Source organism: Prosopis cineraria, unplaced genomic scaffold (genome assembly GCF_029017545.1).
Source record: "Prosopis cineraria cultivar Desert tree isolate PC_DT_omini unplaced genomic scaffold, ASM2901754v1 PC5, whole genome shotgun sequence".
NCBI classification, from domain to species: Eukaryota; Viridiplantae; Streptophyta; class Magnoliopsida; order Fabales; family Fabaceae; genus Prosopis; species Prosopis cineraria.
This window is the reverse complement of record NW_026555336.1, coordinates 39,526,681-39,548,101: the sequence shown is the minus strand read 5'-3', so window position 1 is coordinate 39,548,101 and position 21,421 is coordinate 39,526,681. Positions and strand designations below refer to the sequence as shown.

At 33.8% G+C, this 21,421-nt stretch overlaps 2 protein-coding genes across 3 annotated transcripts; one reads left to right on the top strand and one right to left on the bottom strand.

Annotated features, from left to right (window-relative positions):
• Positions 1-3,825: 3,825 nt before the first annotated feature.
• On the bottom strand, positions 3,826-4,137 carry LOC129310900 (CLAVATA3/ESR (CLE)-related protein 16). Its single transcript, XM_054952798.1, has one exon. The coding sequence runs from the start codon at positions 4,135-4,137 to the stop codon at positions 3,826-3,828; it is 312 nt and encodes a 103-aa protein (XP_054808773.1).
• A 14,365-nt stretch (positions 4,138-18,502) lies between these two features.
• Positions 18,503-21,421, top strand: LOC129310517 (pentatricopeptide repeat-containing protein At2g01510, mitochondrial). Of its 2 annotated transcripts, XM_054952376.1 has the most exons (2): positions 18,503-19,638; positions 19,717-21,421. In XM_054952376.1, the coding sequence occupies exons 1-2, from the start codon at positions 18,774-18,776 to the stop codon at positions 20,616-20,618; spliced, it is 1,767 nt and encodes a 588-aa protein (XP_054808351.1). In that variant the 5' UTR covers positions 18,503-18,773; the 3' UTR covers positions 20,619-21,421. The 2 variants fall into 2 exon arrangements, with proteins under 2 accessions (XP_054808351.1, XP_054808350.1); XM_054952375.1 differs by having other exon boundaries at positions 18,504-21,421.

Genomic DNA, 21,421 nt, shown 5'->3' with positions numbered 1-21,421 from the left:
AAAAGAAATACTTACATCTTGCTCTAAAAAACCCCCTTGCTTTTTGATGTGAGATTTAATCTAATATGAAAAAAAACACTAATAAAAGTTGAGGAATTAAACTATAAATGAGTTAAAAATTGATGGACTAAATTGCAGCAAATCATATTTAAAGGATTGAGTTATAAATAAATTAAAAGTTAAAAGATTAAAAGATTAATTTTTTTTTTTGCTTTTATTGGTGGCCATCAGGCACTGCCAATTTTATATTAATAATGCATGATAAATGTTAAATATTAGGATTTACTCACCCTTGAAATATCAGCATTACTAATTTTGAAATTTTACCACGTTCAATATTTGAAGTTCGCAAGCATGTCCCTGAAGGAAGGGGAGCTCAATATTTGAAGTTATTATTTTAATTGATTTATTTTTTTAGGTGTATCAAATATTAAATTTCAAACAATTATTATCTGCGAAAAAAGACTTTTTATTTGGAAGAATTAATGACCTAGTTGAGTTGTCAATAAATTTTATAGTAGTTAATTATTTATATGAAATTTTAATGCAATTTTTCCTTTTCACTTCTTGACTAACCCAGAATGCGGTTTCGCGTGCGATGAAGTTCCATCATTGATGTCTCCGGTTTTAAAAAATATTGATGTTGGCCTGATGTTCTAGTTATCATTATGAAATGATTAGTCAATAATTATTAAATTTATTTTTCTATTTAAAAAACTAATAATTGAGATTACTATATGCAATAATTTAACATGTACAAAAATCTGGCATTCAAAAAACTGATTATTTAAGTGAGGTTGTTATTTTAGTGCTATTCACCACTAATGGACGTGATATTTCCTGTTAGAAGACGAAGGTTTTGTTAATTAAAAATAAGCAATATGTGGGTTAGTGGATGTGCGTTGTTTGACCCCGCCTCAGTGAGTCAGTGTGCCTTATCCACATATGTTTTTTTTTTTTTTTTTAATTGGTTGGTGGTTTGAATTTCTTTGTCAAACTTAACGTTACGCGAATGCAATGCATCACGTTGATAATAATTTATCATCATAATCTTAGATATTGATATTTTTACTTTTTTTTTGTTTATAAAATTTTTGATAATATATATTTAATCTACATGTAAAATAATGATTGCGTGGTTAGTTAGTGAAATCTATTATGATGGCGATTTTGGGAGATTTTGCCGACATTGTGGGACTTTAAAATACGCGAAATTCGTATAAAATTAATATAAGTACTGTATTGAAAACGAAAGATGTCACCAAGATATCAACTAAATCCACAATCATTCACAAAGTGGCAAATTAAAGAATTGTGAAGAGACATATTTGTCTGAAAAACGACCTTACAAAGAAACAAAAGCATAAACAAAAATAAAAAACAAATACCTTCAAACACGCTCAAGGAATTGCTAGAGCAGGGGACTGCTGTTCATCAGGCTTGTAGAACAGGGGAGAAGGAAGATTAAATATGATTTTAAAAAGGTTACTATTTACAGAAATGCCTCTGTTGATTTTGAAATATATCAATAAAAAGACCTTGGTCCTTTTATTTAATTTAAAAAATTAATTTACAAAATGCCTATCTTCATGTACAAGTTGGACATTAAGTTGGATATCTTAAGATGCTTAATTGTAAATGTTTTCAATTGAACATTTTGTTCATGTTTACGTTTTATTATTTATGAATGCTAGAAGTCAACTAGGAAATGTAGGAAGAATGAATATGATTAAAAAAATTAGTTAAAGACGATTCCAAAGTATTAATTATCAGGATTTTCAACTTAATTTCCAAAATTTCCAATTTAATATTTTAGGATTTCCAACTTACGCTTGAATATAGGTATTTTCAAGAAATCCCTTAAACAATATTTTATAATTTTCAGATCTTAAATTATGATCATCCTCATTATTCAGTGCATGGTGTGATACCTGACTATCCGGGTGACACCCATGTGAAGAAAAGAAGAGAATCATGTGATGACTTTTTTGGGCCTCAGACGTAGTGGGCCTAAAGACCATCATTTTTTTTCCTTTCCATCCCATTAAGTATTGGGCTTCATATACCCAAAACTATTTTAAACATGATTGAAAGTTAAAATCAGCATTGATCTTAATAAGTCATCGAAACTTAACTCATCTAAAAATTTGCCAGTATTGTTAATATTGTGGCAATTATTTGTTCAGTAGCTGCTATAATTGTGTATGATATAACGTATAAAAGAGTCATGGGAAATTACACTCAGGTCACAAAAAGACCAATTTAATTATAGCTATGTTTTAAACCATTCTCTTTAGTTGCAAATTGTAGAGTAACTGTAAATTAGACTCTACCAAGTTGTAATTAAGAGAGTCTTTTATATTAATTGTAGATAATGTCTTGATGCCGAACAATTTGAGACATATCAGGCATTTTTCCTGGAATAATTTCTCTCTCTTTTTTTTCAAATATGTATTTTTTCTCACATCACAAAATGAATAATGAAAAAAATAACAAAATCACATGACTTTATATATATATAGTGGTATATAATTCTTTGAATAACTTGACTGTTCATCCAATATTAGATCTTGAATTCTTGATAACTAGAAATTAAAATAGTGCGGAAAATGCTATATATGTGTGATGGGATTCAAAGTAGACATGTGCACAAATACTACGTTGCCTTGGCATAAAACAGATCAAACGTAGGCATTGCTGCAATTCAGATTACACTGTACAGACAAGTAAGATCGAGACCACTAAGCCATCTATAAATTTATGGAGCAGGAATGATAATTAATTACTTGCACTAAAATAATATTGTATAAACAACTACGTACACTATATGAGTCAGTAATTTAGGCAAGTCTTGCTTATTTAAGTTGGCTTAAAATACTTGAATATATAAAAAAGTTTTTATAAACAAGCTCAACCTTTAACACCTACATGCTAGACATTGTCTTGATAACCCCATTTTCAAAACATATAGCAGAAGGAGAATATATAAAGATACATGCATATAGAAGCTGACAAAGCGAACTTTATATAATTTAATTTGACACACACTTTATTGCGTACATGCATGAAAGTAATTAATTAATGTCTAGATGAGGTTGCCAACGTAAGCATACATCAACGTCCTTTGATACTTGAATAACCTCATCCATCAACGAGGTTGGGTCTGCAGTGCCTTGGCTTGGCTTGTCATATTGAAAAGTCCAGCGCAGAGAGCACTTCCCGACAGTATATTTGGAGTCAGTTTCATACTAAACTTGAAGCTATATGTTTTGCACCTCCAAAATGTCTCTCTTTAACTTTAAATGTTATTGATAGGTCTATCAGGGAACATTTCTCATATTTCTCTTGTGCCCGGCCGTTTCAAAAGTTACTAGCTGTCAACAATTTGAAGGCTTTGAATGATGTCAGGAGAGGCAGTGGCAATCTCATATGTTTTGGCGGCAAATATGTCCAGAAACTTCAAAGCTGAAATTTGGAGTTCTAGTTCAGACTCCAGAGTACTTACATCCCTCATTTGAATTAGATTGCAGCGAAAACCAAGCTTTAACGGTGTTTAAGTATGATGACTAGACTATAACTAATAATGATTAAAATACGAGATAATATAACGAAATTAGGCCCCGAAAGAGAAAAAAAGAAATTAGAGGATTGAATAGCATCATTGACAGTGGCCTCCTCCTTTCTCCCATCCTATCCTATATATTCTTCTTCACGATTTGCTACGCTTCACTCGTAACCCTCATTAATTAAACCCTTATGCATGCTCTGGTTCTTGCCAAATCCCAAAATTTATACGAAACAAGATATATAGAGATCTTACATCGACTAGTTATGAAGAGGGTTCGGACCAGTACGAATTAATCTCTTGTCCTCCTCGTAGATGGAAGTTTGAGCTTTTGTTGAAGACGATGATCCATGAAACAATGCCCTTCTGGTTCTGAAAGTACTTGCACTTTCTGTGCGTAATAACGTGGTTGGCGACGGAGGCTCCATGAAATAGCTGCTTCTGCTTTCACCGTGAATTGTGAGCAGAAAAAGGCAGAAAACAGCAAAAGAACAGAAGAAAATGACAGCTCTGGCCCCTGAAGAAACCCTTCTTTCTGATCTCGCCTTTTCTATTTCTCTGACAGCTGTCATTGCGCAGTCTTCTGGGTAAACATAGGGAGAGCGAGAGGAGGGAAAGAAGAAGAGTCACATGATGACACAGACACGTGATTCCTGAACCTTCTTATGATTCTTAAATTTCTCTCCCCAGTGTCAAACGTTTGGACTTTGCACCGATATATTTGCGTCTCCCAGATGCATTCACGCTCATTGGCTTTGGCATCTGAGTTTTTGGTTTTGTTTATACTGTGAGGACGATGATGTTGGACTGTCAAGTATTAATAGCCGCTGTCTACGCACAGTATTCTGATTCCGAGGGCATTGCAGTTGGTAGAAAAACTCAATATCGATCGTACTCTTTTATAATTAATTAAATAATCTCTTTCTCTCTTGAACAACCCTTCGTCTTTTTCCCAAATTGAATTATGTTTAACAACAAAGAATTGTTCTCAATTACTGACTGGGCCCTAGAAACAGTCACAAAGGAACCATGTGATTGAGTGTGGCCATCTCACATTGCGAAGATTCTGTTCCCTTGTCAACCCTATCGAGTTTTGAAAAGAATCATTGGGACTTGACATCTTTCCATGATCTTCTAGTGCCCCGTTTCGTTAAATAATTATCAGGCTTCATTTGAATTTAAGAAGGCATTGATAATCATTCTTATGCATAGTACATATCTAAAATTTACGCCAAGTAAAAATGTAAAATCAACTTGCAGCATGACATTAATAAGGCTTTTATTTCCCTTGTTATAAAAAACGTATAAAATGAACGTTAAAACCAAACTTTGTTTTTGAACCAATTTTTTTTTTTTAAATACAGCCACTTTTTTAAATTTTGATGTAGGAAAAATAGCATTCAAGGACCATTGTGTATAATTTATATCACATAAGGACCAAAAGATTTCATATTTGCTCTGCAATCCTCTAGTCCTTCTTACATATTAATTTTATAAGCGAAAAGATGAAAATTTCCCCCAGAATGAAAGAGAAACTTCTCCTCAGTTGAAAGAAACCTCAGATTCAAACCTGTGTTCTTCTCTCTCAACCAGCTCTGCAAGTGAAGTAGAACAACTTGTAAATGAAAAAATCTGGAATCTTTCATTGTTGTCTCCCTAAATGTTCTCATGTAGCATATTATTCTTAGTCATGGGTAATTTTTTTTGGCATGAATACTACATGACGTGGAGGTTGCGAGCAAAGCGAGTTTAGTGCATCGGAATGTCGAAACTGTATGTAGAGCGAGTTGAGAGCATCCGAATGTCCGAACTCTATCTCCCACATTGAGGTAATTAATGCAACTATCTTTCCGACCTTATCTCCCATGTTCTTTGTAATGCTTTCAGTGACATTACCATACGATCCTCCACTCACTCTACTAATTCGCATAAAAATTAAATATCTAAAAAGTTTGGGATCCTAGATAAAACATTTTTAAAATTAATTCATAAATTACTTGAACTACAAAAACCCTACACAACAGAAGCAATGTGCAAAAGTGCATCAAAGATCAAGAAACATGTGCATTTTAATCAAATTAAGTCAAAATAAAGGCCGTGTATTGCGGCTCATGCCACATGCATCCTAACATGTAGCATAGAGATCTCAATGTCACTCTCTATGCTGTGCACCATAGCATGTTGCTCTTCATTGTCACATGTGCCACGGCGCACATATTAGAATTTGCTGTCAAATTTTAAATTTTGATATGAACTTTAAATGTGCGCATTTTTCGCATTTGATGTCCATTAGGGTGATTCAAGTGTCCACATGAAACTTGTTTCAAAATCTAATCAATGACACTAATTTTGTTTAAGTCTGATATTTCGTTTGAAAATTAAACATCTAAGTGCATTTTTACCATTTTAAGTCAAAATTTGCTGCTTGAGCATCACTAATTAAAACTGCATGTCATTAGATGCTTTGAGGGCCTCAATCACATTCAAATGAATAATGTACACCTGATTGACCAATCACATAGACAATATAATACATATACATATAATTGGCTTGTAAACCGCACATATCACACATTTGGGCAAAATCACATTTCTTCTTCCCAATCTCATACAAGGTCATATTTTCTTTTATACACATCACAAATTCTTCATATCCATGCATATTCACTTTCTTCCACTAGGTCACTCTATCAATTCATCATTCACACATATACAAAGAGTTAGGGAACTAAAACCACCAAAACACAATATTTACATCTTGTGCACATGCACTTAATTTCCTATGGCAACTTATACACAAGTTCATAACTAATAATATACAAATTTATTACACCAATTCTTACAAAAAGGCTCAGTGAGAGGTGTAACATCCTAAGTTTTTTCATTAGTAATTATCTGTATTTTTAAGGATAATTTAGTCAATTTAGATAAATTATTATTTAGTGAGGTTTATAGAGACTAATATGATTTTTGGATCCTTGGACAGCCTTAGAAGAGGGTTAGGTTGAGATTTAATTGAGCCATAGCACAAAAGGGAGTTTAAAATTTCATGAGGCTTTCTGTGCCATGTGCCATGGCAGGCGAGTCAGTGCGCTGTGACGCACGTACAAAATTTACACTTATCAAACGCAAAAAATTGACCAAAAATAAAAGAAAGAAGAAGGAAAAATGAGAGAGCGATGGAAGAGATCTTTTGGTCTGTTAGGACACGATCCCTAAGCTACTTTGAGGGCATTTAGAGCTTGATTTACTATTGGGTAAGTTGTATATTCCCTCTTCTCCCTCTTTTATGTGAAAATTTGAACATTTAAGGCAATGGGGGCTTTGATTTTAGTTTTCTTGAGTTTAGACTGAATCCATTAGTTTATTTAAAATTTTGAAGAGTTAAATCAAGCTTTTAACCTTAAGTTAATAAGTTTTGTGATGACTGAGAATTTTTGATAAGGGTTTGGATGAGCCCTAAGTATAATTTAAGGATTTTGATACAATGTGGGACATTTTTTAACGAATTTAGTGTGTTAGAATGTTTAATAAGATGTTTAGAGTGTGTGAGAATGGTTGATATTGCTAGAAAAGGAATTTGAGTATTTTAAGCGCTTAGAACCTAGTGAATTCAGAGTTATCTGGAGTGATAATTAACGATTATCACTTATTGATGTAGATTGAGTATTTCTCAAGCCATATCATGCATATAGAACTTGTGGAGCTAACATTGAGCCACGGTAACCCTTTTTGTGTGACAAAAAGGTTGAGATAACTATATAGTTTATTGTGTTTATTAACTATTATAACTATGTAGAAGTAATCTTAAATGATAAAGTTATGGTTTTGAAGAGTTTTGTGTATAATTTAACATTGTAAATGATTTTAACATGAAAAAATATTTTGTAAATGGTTATTGTTTCTAATTGAAATATATATACTATGTATATAAATGTGATGTAAAAATGTGATGAAAAGTAGTAGACATTATGAAATAGCATGATCATAGGGGGTGAGAGTTCACCCAAGATATATGAAAATATGTGTGTGTGGAGATATGTGAGTGAAAAATCCATATGATCGGGCTGAAACCATGGGACATCCGGTGTAGCATTATATGAGACTGTTACTATAGGACATCTGGATAGTTTGATAACTCTCTAGTACCTGTTAGGGTGCAGCTAGGAATCAACGATGCCTTTATCACAAGTGTGTGAAGAGGAAAAAATCATAGTCTGTAGGTAGGTTAGATTACCTTTGGTCAAGTATTTCTACCACCGAAAGTGTGCTTGAGTCAATAAATAGTTGAACCAAAAGAGCTTATGGTTTTGTGTCGGGGAGTATTGGAGGTTTGGTGGTTAGATGATCATGCTAGTGTAAAATTATGTGTTTTATTAAGAAGAGATACATATATCTCATAATTTTTGGTATGCTTGTTAATATTATGGTTTTGATGCTTTTTCATAGTTATTGTGATAATAAACATTTGATGAGCTATATTAATTATTGAGATGTTTATCTCACCCTGTGGTTATATTTTACAGGCGAAGGCTCCGGTAGGGGCAAGGGGAAGGAAGGGCCATTTGAAGAGTAAAGTGCACCATTATATAATTCTTTCCTTTTCTCTTTTTACATAATATAATGAACATTGTCACTAAATATTGTCAACTTAGGAACATGACATTATTTATATATTACTTATACGAATTTATGATAAGTATATATCTTGGTCCAAGAATGGTGTTATGGATTAGGTATGTGCTTGGTCAAGTTGCTTACAAGTGATATATATATATATATATATTGCAAGTATTTTGAGTGTCAAAATGACTAATTGATTGATGTGTTAAATCCATTGTGTTTTTATCCAATAGGGTTTTAGTGGTCATTTTTAGCGTTATTACTTAATTGTGTGATATGAATGAATTACTATGTGGTGTGTGATCTATTTGACGTGGTCAAGATGTTTCTAAGGCTAATGGCATTGTGTATTGTGAGTTGGACACCATACTATATGTTTTGTTGTGAAAAAAAACCATTTTGGATTCGGGTGTTCATCTTTTAAATGGATGATTGTTTAAATATGAGATTGGTGTCATTAGTTTAAGGGCTTAAAAAGCTTTGTGTGGATATTTGAACCGCTCAAATCGGATGTCGGATGGAAAAACAGCGTGCTTCAAAAGTTTGAAGAAAAGTCATGACAGTAGGTACGCACCACAATGCAAGAGGCCCTCGAGGGATTCATCCCTTTGTGCCATCCGCCACGATGGGCGTGACTTGCGCCATGGCAGATAAATCAAATAAGGGCTAAATGACTTGTTTTAGTTCGTTTTGAAGAGAATTGATTTCTATACTTTTATATATGCTTTTAATCGATTTTTAACTGTAGTTTAAGCTTAAACTATATTTTAAAAAGGGTTTTCTTGGGATCTCAATATTTTAACTAATTATCTTTAAACCCTTGAGTTGTGGTAACTTCTTTTGAGGATTTTATTTAATCCATGTTATCACAATAATATGTGAGTGTTATCCTAGTAATGTCAAGGTGAACATTATAAGAGGTGTCAACTCAGCTTATATCTTTTTTCTTTGCACCACCACTATTGGAACCTGAAAAATATAAATAAACATGGTGAGAAAAAAATTTCAGTAACCAATATAGTTCATTTAATGTCCATTACCACAAATAACCATGTCAAAGTAACAAAACTTGAGTAATATTAAATATATATCAAAGTATGAAGGAATTTTCTCTTTTCAAAGTATTTCCATGTAAATACATACTAGCATAACCATCTAGCCACCAAACCTTCAATGCTCTCCAACACGAAACTATAAGTTTTACTGGATCAACTACTCATTGAACCGTGCATAATTTCGGTGGTAGAAACATCTGACCAAAGGTAATTTATCTTATGTACGGACTATGATTTTCCTCTTCACACACTTGTGATAAAGGCATTGTTAACTCCTAACCGTATCCTAACGAGCATTAGGGAGTTGCTAAACTGCCTGGATGTCCCATGGTAATAGGCCCAATATAATGCTATACCGGATTACTCATCGTACCAGCCCGTATAATGCTACACCGGATGTCCCATGGTGTGAGCCCAATTATATAAATTTTTCAATCATGTCTCCATATATACATATCCCCACATATCCTGAGTAAACTCTTACCCCCTATGGTCATAATTTTTCACATCAGTTTTACTGCTTATTTATATTTCCACATTCATTTACTTCCTTATATAACCTTTCAAATTTCCTTTCACTTTCATGCTAAAATCATTTACAATGTCAAATCATGCATAAAACTCATAAAATAGCAAATTTATCATTTCATATTTACTTCTATACAGTTATAATAATTATTAAACATAATAAACTATATGATTATCTCACTCCTTCTGTTCGTAAAAAAGGGTTACCCGTGTACTCAAAACTTTACTTTATTTCTTTCCGTAACTTCAACACATCACACACAATAATCTACACAATTAGGCACCCAGAGTCAATTTTACTATTGACAAAAAGTGTCAATTACATTAATCAAACACCTAATGTAACATCCCGAAATTTTAAGACTCGGATTTATAAAAATAAAATAAAATAAAATATCTATAATTAAATTAAAATTTAGAATAATTTGATAGAGGTCCAGAGTTTAAATTTTTTTAAGCAAAAGTTTAGTTTTATTTGATTTTTTTAACTATGGGAAAAATTACTAAAGTTGACCCGAGCTTTTGTGCAATAATAAAAAATGTTGGGTCATTTCTTGTAATTTTTCCCAAACTTTTGGATCAGCTTTTATGAGGAAAAAGAGATGCAAAAATGCAGAAAAAAAAGGAAAGAACAAAACGCAGAGAGAGAGAGAGAGAGGAAGAAGAAAGGAGAAAGAGAGGGAGTTAGGCTCGAATCTAGGAGTCTTTCTCTTGATTTTCTTCAATTTTTGGATTTTGATCCCAAAGGCTTTATTCTTGTAAGCTTTTGTTTCTTTGGATCCTAGGGAGTATGTTTTGAGTTTCTATATAGCGATCTAATGTTTTGAGTGGATAATTGGATGAAAAGAGGTGTTTTGGGCACAAAATAAATCCTGAGAAATTGGGTTTTTACTCTTCAATGGTTTAAGCTTATTGATTTAGTTATAATTTTGCTATTTGAGCCCAATAAGATTTAAATTAAGGTTTGGTTTTCATTATAAGGGCTAATGGTGAAAGTTGGTGGCACTAAGTAAAGGTTTTTAATTGATAAAAAATTATATAAATTAGAAATTTAGCCTAATGATGGCTAATAAATGGTTTTGGTGGTTAAGTGATACTATGTGAATGGTTGGTTTAATATATGGACTATTGGGATGGATTATGGCTTATAGACCCAAGTTGTGTGGTATGAGTTATAGTCTTCATTAATGCTATTTGTCATGATAAGTGATGTGGATCACTTATATGTTGTAGAAAATTGTTGGTGGAACTTATTGAGAAGTAAGGAACAAGCCGAGCCCTATTTTGTACAGGGGAAACCCTTTTGGTACCAAAGGATTGAGGTAACAGGGGAATTTATATTTTTTATTACTTTGTTTTAGCTATTTTTGAATAAATATTACTAGTTATCATGCATTACATGTTTTAAAAGATTAAATGTGCTTTATAAGGGGTTATGGGGTACTACTTTGATTATAGTGCAAATATATTTTCTAATTGTTTAATAACAATGTTTTTATGAAAATGAAATTTATAAATATTATACTACTTTAGAGTGTTGAATGGTCAATACTCAGGAAAGGTAGACAAGAGTAAAAGGCATGATCTCGGTGGGAGTTCACCAATGAGAAGGTGTGGATTTTTGATATTCTATGGCACACTGTCAGTACTCAGTGTTGTCTTACGTATTGTGGGCTCAGTGCACTAAAGTGGTTAGTGTATTGAGTGTTCGACACCTCTCAGTGGGGGAGGAAATCCAACATATAAAGTGTGAGGTTGAGTTCCTAGGCCAAGGTAGCCCTCACGTGGAAAGTACGTTGGGCTGGCTCTAGGAGGGAGTTAGCTTCAACTGCTTAGGATTCACGTCGAAGGGGCATAGGAGGTTCGGTGGATTAGATCATGCCTTAGATTATGTTTTGTGCCTGTGGAGGTACAAGTAGGTATAAGGTTTACTTGCGAGTTAAAGAGTACCAGGGGGCATTCTGTTGGTTATGAAAGGCCATACCGGCCTAGGTCATGCATTCATGCATTTTAAATGGCTAAATTGTATACTATGTTGAATTTATTATTCGTTTATTTGATTATGGCTTACTTTGTAATAATCAATGTAGATTTCACTGTTACTGAGACTGTGGTTGTCTCACCTCTTTCTTTTCAATATTTTAGGTCCAGGCGAAGGATCCAGTGGTAGATGGGGAAAGGAGCAAAGCTAGGGGTTTGCTTGTGATTTGTAAAGAACTGCAACCCCTTTCTTTTGAGCAAATATATTGTAATGTATTTAAAATTAGGGTGCCAGTAGGATATGATTATGTATGTGTGTGTGAATATGTGTGGATTGTGTGCTTGTGTATGAATTTTTGTCTGTTTGTAGACTTGTGGCTAGGAAACTTAGTTATGGTGTGTAGACTTGTGGCTAGGAAACTTAGTTATGGTGTGTGGTTTTGATGGATTTACTTAGTAGACCAAGTTTATATTATAAGCAGATATTTATTTTGATATATATGTGATTTTATAAGCAAATGCAAAGTGGTTGCATTGCAAATGGTGTGCTATGGGCAAATATACACCTTGGATATAGAGAGTGGGTACGTGGACCCCACAAGGAGCTCTGATATCAAATGTAACACTTGCCCCGAGTGTTATCCAAAAATCACACAAGTCTAATAAACTAAGTGTGGTTAAGGAGTTAATCCTAAAACCAACTTAGGAAACAAACCATTTAAATTACTAAGCAAATACACGATTGCAAAGTAAACATTTAAAACCTTAAAAAAAATTATAGGTTCTAACTATAGCATATGGAAGCAAGCTAGACGAAAGAGAAATAAAAAGATACTGTCATGACAGCATACACCTAACCACTTTCATTTCCTTTATTCACATTCACACACACGCACTATAGCCAATTTTCACTCACAACAAGCAATATTAATTTCCTCATAATCAAATTTTTTCTTACTACTCTCCCTCTAGATTAGGGCAAACTGTGCCTACAGCCTCAAAGCTTTATCGTTCTGATTCAAACCAATAATAAAGTACTAGTTTAGTTTCGGAGAATTTTCCTATTATTATAGAGTAAGAAATAGTAAGAAATCATCTCCTTAAAACTTCTAAATTTAATTTCTCACTAATTAAAACTAAGAGAAAACATGGTAGAATCGGAGGTTAAGGTAATATGAGACTTACCTGATAAGTAACAGGTTGAAAATGTCGTCCTTACTCTTAATTTTGCTTGCCTTAGCAGATGTCCTTCTCTCCCTCATGCCTAACTCTCTGTTCTTTGCTTCCTTTTCTATTTTCCACAAGCAGACACATCCTATTTTATTTAATTTTTGTACCATGTACTCCGACGTATCCATTATCCGCTGCGACACGTGGTACAATAAAGAAAATCCTCGCTATGTTTACATGCTCTATATTGAGACTTTATTCTTTCACTTATATATATTCATATAACATTCCAACAAGTCAATATAACATTTCACTACCCAGAATACTAATCTCACATTAAATTTCTAATTTATTCCATAATTATTCATTAACGCAGGATTAGAAATTCAAAATGTTATATTTTTTATTGTCGGTGTGTAAAGTTGAGTGTCATGTATGTGTAAAGGGTAGCATTTAATAACAACTCGCAAATATGATTGAAACAGAATGTATCAAATGCATTAAATGTCCTCTTATTAAAAAACGAATAGGTTATTGTTAACATATAGAACATGTCATTTGCATTAATAGAACTTATCAATTTACAAAAAAGTGTATGAAAAGGTAGCTAACTACATTGGTCAAACTATAAGTACCCTAACGATTAACTTTATGACATTGTCATTATCATTACAGATGGTTCTTAAAGGAAATGAAACACTTGCATAATATCATTATACAATGAAATCAACGTTGCCTTTTTTGAATGTGTTATGTAAGATTAGTTTGAGGATGTCTATAGAGACCTTATTGCTTGGATGGTCCACTAGCCACCATAATAGATCACATCTTATAGCAGCTAATTCTTCAGTGGTATATTCAAGTATAGTCACTTGTTCCCAGTCTTTATGGTTTATGTTGGGCCATAATTTAAATCATGTGATCGCATGAAGCTCACAATCAATCCTACAAAAACATGGATAGTGTGGTCAATTAATAAAACAAGTGAAAATTCATTAACATAAACAATACTCACGTGTTATCTTATATTTGAACTTTGGGATAGATAATTTTTACATTCAGATCTGAGTTAGATAGTGCCTCGAGGTTAGGTGCAACATGCCTTAAGATTTCAATGAAGTTGGTCCTCTGCATAAATGAACATTTTACCATTAAGTAACATTTCAAACTAAATAATCTATAAAAATTTCCAAATGAAGAGAGACATGCACAAGCAACAGCCATCATTTCCTGCCCATAGATTCTTGGATCTTTATTTTACCCTTCTTCAATGAATCTTGGACATAAAATTGAAGGTTTGTTGGATCTATCACAAAGCAAAACCAATAGTTGGCCATAATAATTGGTGCAAATATATAATCACAATGTCTTATATTATAGTCAATACTATCTAGATTTATTTTATTTAGGTAGCTAGCCAAAGTTCAAGCATTTAGACTTCTTATCATGATCTCCTATAAAAATAGTGTATTATCAACAAACTTAATAAACTACTCCATAATAGTTACAGTTGTGTACCAATAAACTATTACTAACCATAAACTTTGAGTCAAATATATGTCACTTCACCCCAGAATATTAGTCCTTTTGCTCAACAACTAATGTCAATACTACCATTGACATGATCTACATAAAGCAAACCCTTCAACTTACAAATTTTATGTGTGAAATCAAGTTTTACTTAAGATAGTGTTAAACATAACCTATTACTGAGCCATTGTTAAGGATCAAGGAATCAAAGTTCACCCCGTGTAAGGTGTTATCCAAACATTTGCACAAATACCCTACACATATAAACCATAACATAACATAGATTGATGTGGACAGCAAAGTGTAAGGATAAATTACTTACTATTGAGCTTTATCTCCTGGACAAAATTCAATGCACAATACAGCTGCACCTTTTCACTTACTTTTCTCTTCCGGCTAACAAATGCTAACCGTGGAGATCTAATGCAAAGTTTTTTCACCTTTTTTTATCTTCTCAGTGGAACATTGGCTTTGCTCTCTGATTTGTCACCATCTTGTTCTATATCTTCTTTATCCATTGCATCTGAATTATGTTCTTCCTCCTCTCCCTCTCCCTCTTTCTCTTCATCATCTTCTTTAATCTCTTTTGAGCTTTCCTTTCCATCTAACTTTTTAACTTCCTCTTTGTCTTCTTCTTTACTTTCTTCTTCATAAACTTGCCTATAGTTTTTCTTTATCCTTATCTCCTCCTCTTCTTCCTTGGTATCCTTATCCTTATCCAGATCTTCTATACCAACCATCTTCTCTTGAAGCTTGAATAACTCATCAACAACATAAATACGCATTTCCTTTAATTTTTCAGTGATGAAAGTGTTCACTCTGACATACATGTCTTTTATCTCCAGTATAACACACAGCGTATAATATGATATACATCAACAATATTGAAATAAAATAATTTTTCCATACTAACCTATTGATGAAATGTTATAATTAGTGGTAATTTTATGAAACTGGTTTCCTAACTAGTGCTTGCAGTATAAAAGACCCCATAGCAACTCTTTTTCTCTAGATATACTATTTTAGTCACTTTCTCCTTATTCCAATACTTGAGAGCATTACTTGAGGATGGGCCGTCTTTAATTAGAGGAAAATTTTGAAGGAAAAAGATCTACAAAAAAAAATAAGCAACTTATATTTCAATCTATATGTCTTCCAATTAGTCATCAAAAATAATAAAATAAATTATTAACAACTCTATATTGATAAGAAAAAGACACAGCCTCTAACATCTTTTGATCCCTGAAGCTTTCCCTTTTGAATAAGCTATTTGTACTCTTGAATCTCCATTGTAAGCTCATTCAACACAAGTTTTACCTAGTTAAAATTTTCCCATGCAGTTTTTGTGTAACTCATCACTTTCAAAAGCTTGTCACAAACAATAACACTTGCAGTAGGACATAGAAAAGTGCCAAGTGTGTATAATACAAAAAACACTCAAAAGTATTATCATCTTCTATAGACAAGATCTTCTCCTTTATTTCGTTAAAAGACAATGAAGAATATTCCCTCTTCAATTCATTAATAACCTCCTTATTAGTTTCCATTTTTACTTCTTCCCTTTTATTGGGTAACCCCATTAAAAGTTCTATATATGAAGGAGAGATTTTATAGTCTTCCCTTTAATTGTAATTTTTTTATTGGTGGGTCATAAGCACAAATTAGCTCTCCAACAAGCTCTCGAGGTATTCTCTTATAACCTATGTCCAGCAATTTTCCAAAACCAATTTTGTTCACCTTATCCTTTAACTTGTCATTGTCCTTCATAAATTGAGCAACTTCCTTAAACTTACTTGGTGAACATCTAGTATGGAATGGTACGTTACACTTCTTCTAGTTGTTTTCACCTCTTAACTCAAGGGCCTTTACTTTGTATTGCTCATTTTCTTCTCTACTCAACTTCTTCTGTGCTTCTCCAACATCTTGGAAGGACTTGTACTTCCTTTTTTCTATTCTCATGAAATTATTTCATGAATTGCTTAAATCCAATCATGTGTTGCCTCTTCTATCCTTCTTTGTTAATCATTTTTCTCCCACTGCATATATTAAAATAATCATAGTTTACAAAATGTCAAATCATCCATCTACTTGTTAAAACATTAAATCCCATTGTTATTTCCACATGGATACTTGTCAATATAACAAAAGGACTTGTTGGAGCCCGTGATTTTATCATATTCTACCTTGCTCTTGTGAATAAACTAAGAGGACTTGTTTATCCATAAATAGAAGTTTTAACTCAATCACACACTTATCAAAACATTAAAGACTTTTATTAATTTCCTTATGGCTACTTGTCAACGTAGAAAAGGGATTTGTTAGAATATTTATCATTATATACTACCTTGCTCTTATCAATAATATAAGGGATCTTATTAATTCACGAATTGAAGTTATTATTCTGTGATAGATTTGTTAAAACACTAAAGACTCTTGTTATTTCCTTATAGCTACTTGTCGATGTAGTAAAGGAACTTGTCAAAACATTTATCATTATATACTACCCTACTATTATCAATAACATAAAGGATCTTGTTAATTCATGAATTAAAGTTGTCAAAACACTAAAGGGATTTGTCAGCATATTTATCATTATACACTACCCTGCTCTTGTTAGCAACATAAGGAATCTTGTTAATTCACGAGTAAAAGTTGTTACTTAGTGATACATTTGTTGAAAACTAAACAGTCTTATTATTTCCCCATGGCTACTTGTCAAAACATTAAAGGGATTTGGTAGCACATTTATCATTATATATTATCCTGCTCTTGTCAATAATATAAGGGATCTTGTTAGTTCACGAATTGAAGTTGTTACTCAGTGATACATTTAAGATTCTTGTTATTTCCCCACGGCTACTTGTCAAAACACTAAAGGGATTTTTCAGCATATTTATCATTATATATTACCCTGCTCTTACTAATAATAACATAAGGAATCTTATTCATTCACAAATTGAAGTTATTAAAATACTAAAGGGATTTGTCAAAATATTTATCATTATATACTACCCTCAACTTGTCAATGATATAACGGATCTTGTTAATTCACAAATTAAAGTTGTTACTCAGGGATACACTTATCGAAACACTAAAAACTCTTGTTATTTTTCCGTAGTTACTTGTCAATATAGTAAAGGGACTTGTTAATTAACAACTATGAGCTGTTCTTCAATCAAATGCTTGTCAAAACACTTAAGGCTCTTGTTATTTTAACATGGTTACCTGTGAATGTTCTAAAAGGACTTCTTCAAGTATAAATTTTCATTTTTCTACCCTCATCTTGTCAATATAATAAGGGAGCTTGTTCATTCACAAATGAAAGTTGTTATCATGCATACAAAGCAATGGTTAGCAAATATATAAATGACATAACTTAGCACACAAATCGAAATAACGCCAACAAATCACTGAACTAGATTGTTTCGACTAACATGGAGGTAAATGACAATGAATACCTCTAGAAAAATGAAATCTATCTTACTGTTTACCAACAACCCTTCTTCACCTCTAATAATGCTAACCACAACCACCTTCAATAGTTCACAATGGCCGACTACTAAATCTTCAACCACTAATAATGCTGTCAAAGAATGACCCTTTTAATGTCATTTATGAATAAGAAAAGCAATTTTATCCTAGGAAGTTGGAAAAGAAGTTGCTCCCGATGGTTACCTTGGTGAGGGCGACAATGGAGGTGAATTGTTCGACATATGGGGCAGGGCGAGCTTTCAAGGGTTCCAACACAGATTTTTGTTATTATTTTAAATTGAGGGACATTTTTATCTTTTGGTTATGAAATTAATGTATAAGAAGGACCATAAGACTGTAAAATAAATATAAAATTATTTGATCCTTATATGATATAATTTTACATAATGATCCTTAAATACTATTTTTCCATTAATGTATTAATAATATAACTATCATATTTTGGCCCATGAGGCCCGGGTAAGGACTAAAGCACTCATAAGCTTTCTCAAGAGCCTATCTCTTTTCAATAACAATTTCAAGTATTATATTAAAAAAAAATTCAACTATAACTAACATTAAATGGATTTTTCGACCCAACTCGTTGCAGGATTTTCTGTCCAGGTCTATTGCAGACTAAAATAGATACCTAGCAGCTGATATCTGAGATCACAGTGAGTTTTTGTTTGCGTATACGAATATAAAATTCTTCGTGTGGTTGTTAACTGCTGGAGATAGGAGTAATGGAAATGTTGGTTTGAAATTCCGACAACGATTTGCTCAAAAACATGGGTTCATATTAAAATGAACCAACTCATCATGAACTAGGGCAGTGCCATATTACCAAGCTCATGCTTCCAGAAATAATTCCCACCAAGTTTTTGTTCACCTTCCCCCTCCCCCCATTCCTTCCAACCCTCAAATTCTCTTCTCAAGCTTTTACGGGCCAGCACAAGTTTCTGACCAAACAAGCCTTTACCACCCTGTTGCAGTCATGTTCCTCGAATCCGTATCAGCTGAAACAAATCCATGCCCTCCTCCTCATATCAGGCCTCTCCATCAAGAACAGCCTTCTCACGCATCTTCTCACCAGCTTCATAGTATTGGGTGATATGTTGTATGCCCGTCAACTGTTCGACGAAATGCACAAGCCGCGAACTTTCTTGTGGAACACCCTCATCAGAGGCTATGTGCAAAATGGCCGACCCAATGAAGCCGCTTCCATTTATAAGAGAATGCATCTTGTCGGTGTACGTCCTGATTCATTCACATTTCCTTTCGTGATTAAGGCCTGTGCTGAGCTGCCTGAATTCAAGGCTGCGGGTTCTACTGCTCATGCCCAGCTGGTGAAATATGGGATCGAGTTTGTTGCAGTGATAAGGACTGAATTAATGATAATGTATGTCAAATTTGGAGAACTCGGTTTAGCTGATTTTTTGTTTAATACCATGACTGAAATAGATTTAGTGGCTTGGAATGCTTTCATTGCAGCATGCGCCCAGAATGGATATGGAATTAAGGCTCTTGCTTTGTTTCGAGAAATGAGTTCATCTGGAACTCGGCCAGATGCTGTGACTTTGGTGAGTGCTCTTTCAGTTTGTGGCCAGCTAGGGTGTTCGGATACTGGGGAAGAAATTTATCGTATTGCAAGAGAAGAAGGGATCGATTGCAACATAATTGTTGAAAATGCACGGCTAGACATGCATGTGAAGTGTGGTAATATTGACTTTGCGACTGAATTGTTTGAGAAAATTCCTCGCGGGAATGTAATTTCTTGGAGTACTATGATTTCAGGATATGCTATTAACGGGGAAAGTGGAAAGGCATTATCCTTGCTTTCTAGGATGCAGAGAGAGGGATTGCGACCAAATTATGTTACGTATCTGGGGGTTTTGTCAGCTTGTAGCCATGCTGGACTAGTGAGCCAAGGCTGGAGATATTTTAATCGGATGTCTCGATCAGATGATGAAAACATAAAACCCAAGAAAGAACATTATGCTTGCATGGTTGATCTTCTTGGCCGATCAGGACGTCTTGAAGAAGCGTATAACTTCATCAAAAGCATGCCTATTGAGCCAGACTCGGGGGTATGGGGGGCTCTATTGAGCGCCTGTGTTATACACCAAAACGTGGAAATGGGCCAACATGCCGCAGATCGTCTTTATGAACTAGCTCCTGATGTTGCTTCATACCAGGTTCTAATGTCAAATATATATGCATCTGCCGGGAGGTGGGATTTTGTTAATAAGGTGAGGCAGAAGATGAGGAAGAAGGGTGTCAGAAAAATAGCTGCATATAGCTCAGTTGAGTTTAATGGAGAGTTACATGTTTTCTATGGGGGAGATAGATCACATCCGCAGTCAGAAATTATATACGAAAAGTTGGATCGTTTGATTAAACAAATGAAGAGTATGGGTTACAGTTCAAAGACCAATTCTGTGCTCCACGATGTCGAATTGGAAGAGAAGGAATCAATTATCAGCACCCACAGTGAAAAACTTGCCATCGCCTTTGCCTTGATTAATGTAGGGCCTGAACGCCCTATTAGAGTGATCAAGAATTTGAGAATATGTGATGACTGCCATACTTTCTCTAAATTTGTCTCCCAAATTTCATTGAGAGAGATTATTATGAGAGACAAAATTCGTTTTCATAATTTCAGAAATGGAGTTTGTTCTTGTAAGGATTTCTGGTAAGTGGCTATGAGCACTTGAGCAGTGACGAGTTTTCAAGCTGTATAGGAGTCTAGACTTTCTATCCATGTTTCCTGTTTCTTAAGCGTGGTGGATAGTTAGAGAAAAACTATAGTCAAAGGCATCAAGGGACATAAAGATGGCCAAAGAATTGTATGTAACTATAAATTGTGACGTTGAGCAGCTCTTAGAAAGCATGCCTCAAGTGATTTTTCTCCTCTACGCCTTGAGTTACTGTGGGCGAGAATATCATCTTAGTCATCTTATGAAATATATACTCATCTTCGTTGTAGGAAAACTCTCAATTCTCAGTTATAGGCTAATTCAGTGTTGGAACCGGGATGGTCTTAGGCATGCACCATTCTTCAAGAGAGCGGTTTGGGAAATTATTGAGATGGTTTAACTACACGATAATATAATTATAGGATACTCTTGTATCATCGACAGCAAGCAAAACCGTGGAGTTAGACAGTGCCAAAAATATATTATTTTGATAAATTTGTGGGATGTAATCAGGACTTGGATTTTCATGAATGATTGATCAACACTGAAGAAGTTACTAGTCTGCATCCTCTTAGTCTCAGACACTAACCAGAACTCAGAATTGTGGGAGTTTAGGTCTTTTTTGAGGCCAAAAGGAGTTGATCTTAAGGAGACGTCAGACCTATCAAACACTTGAGATCAGGATGCTTCTTGTTTGGTCGGATGGTGAGAAGAAACTGGCGTTGCTATCCCGCTGGAGAGAGAGCTTACTTAATTTGTTCAGTGGACTAATTATTGGAATAAAATAAAAGAATGAAAGCACA

What these genes read in the sequence shown, in the direction of transcription:
- LOC129310517 (XM_054952375.1), top strand. Translation starts at nt 18,774, where the DNA reads ATGCTTCCAGAAATAATTCCCACCAAGTTTTTGTTCACCTTCCCCCTC.
- LOC129310900 (XM_054952798.1), bottom strand. Translation starts at nt 4,137, where the DNA reads ATGACAGCTGTCAGAGAAATAGAAAAGGCGAGATCAGAAAGAAGGGTT.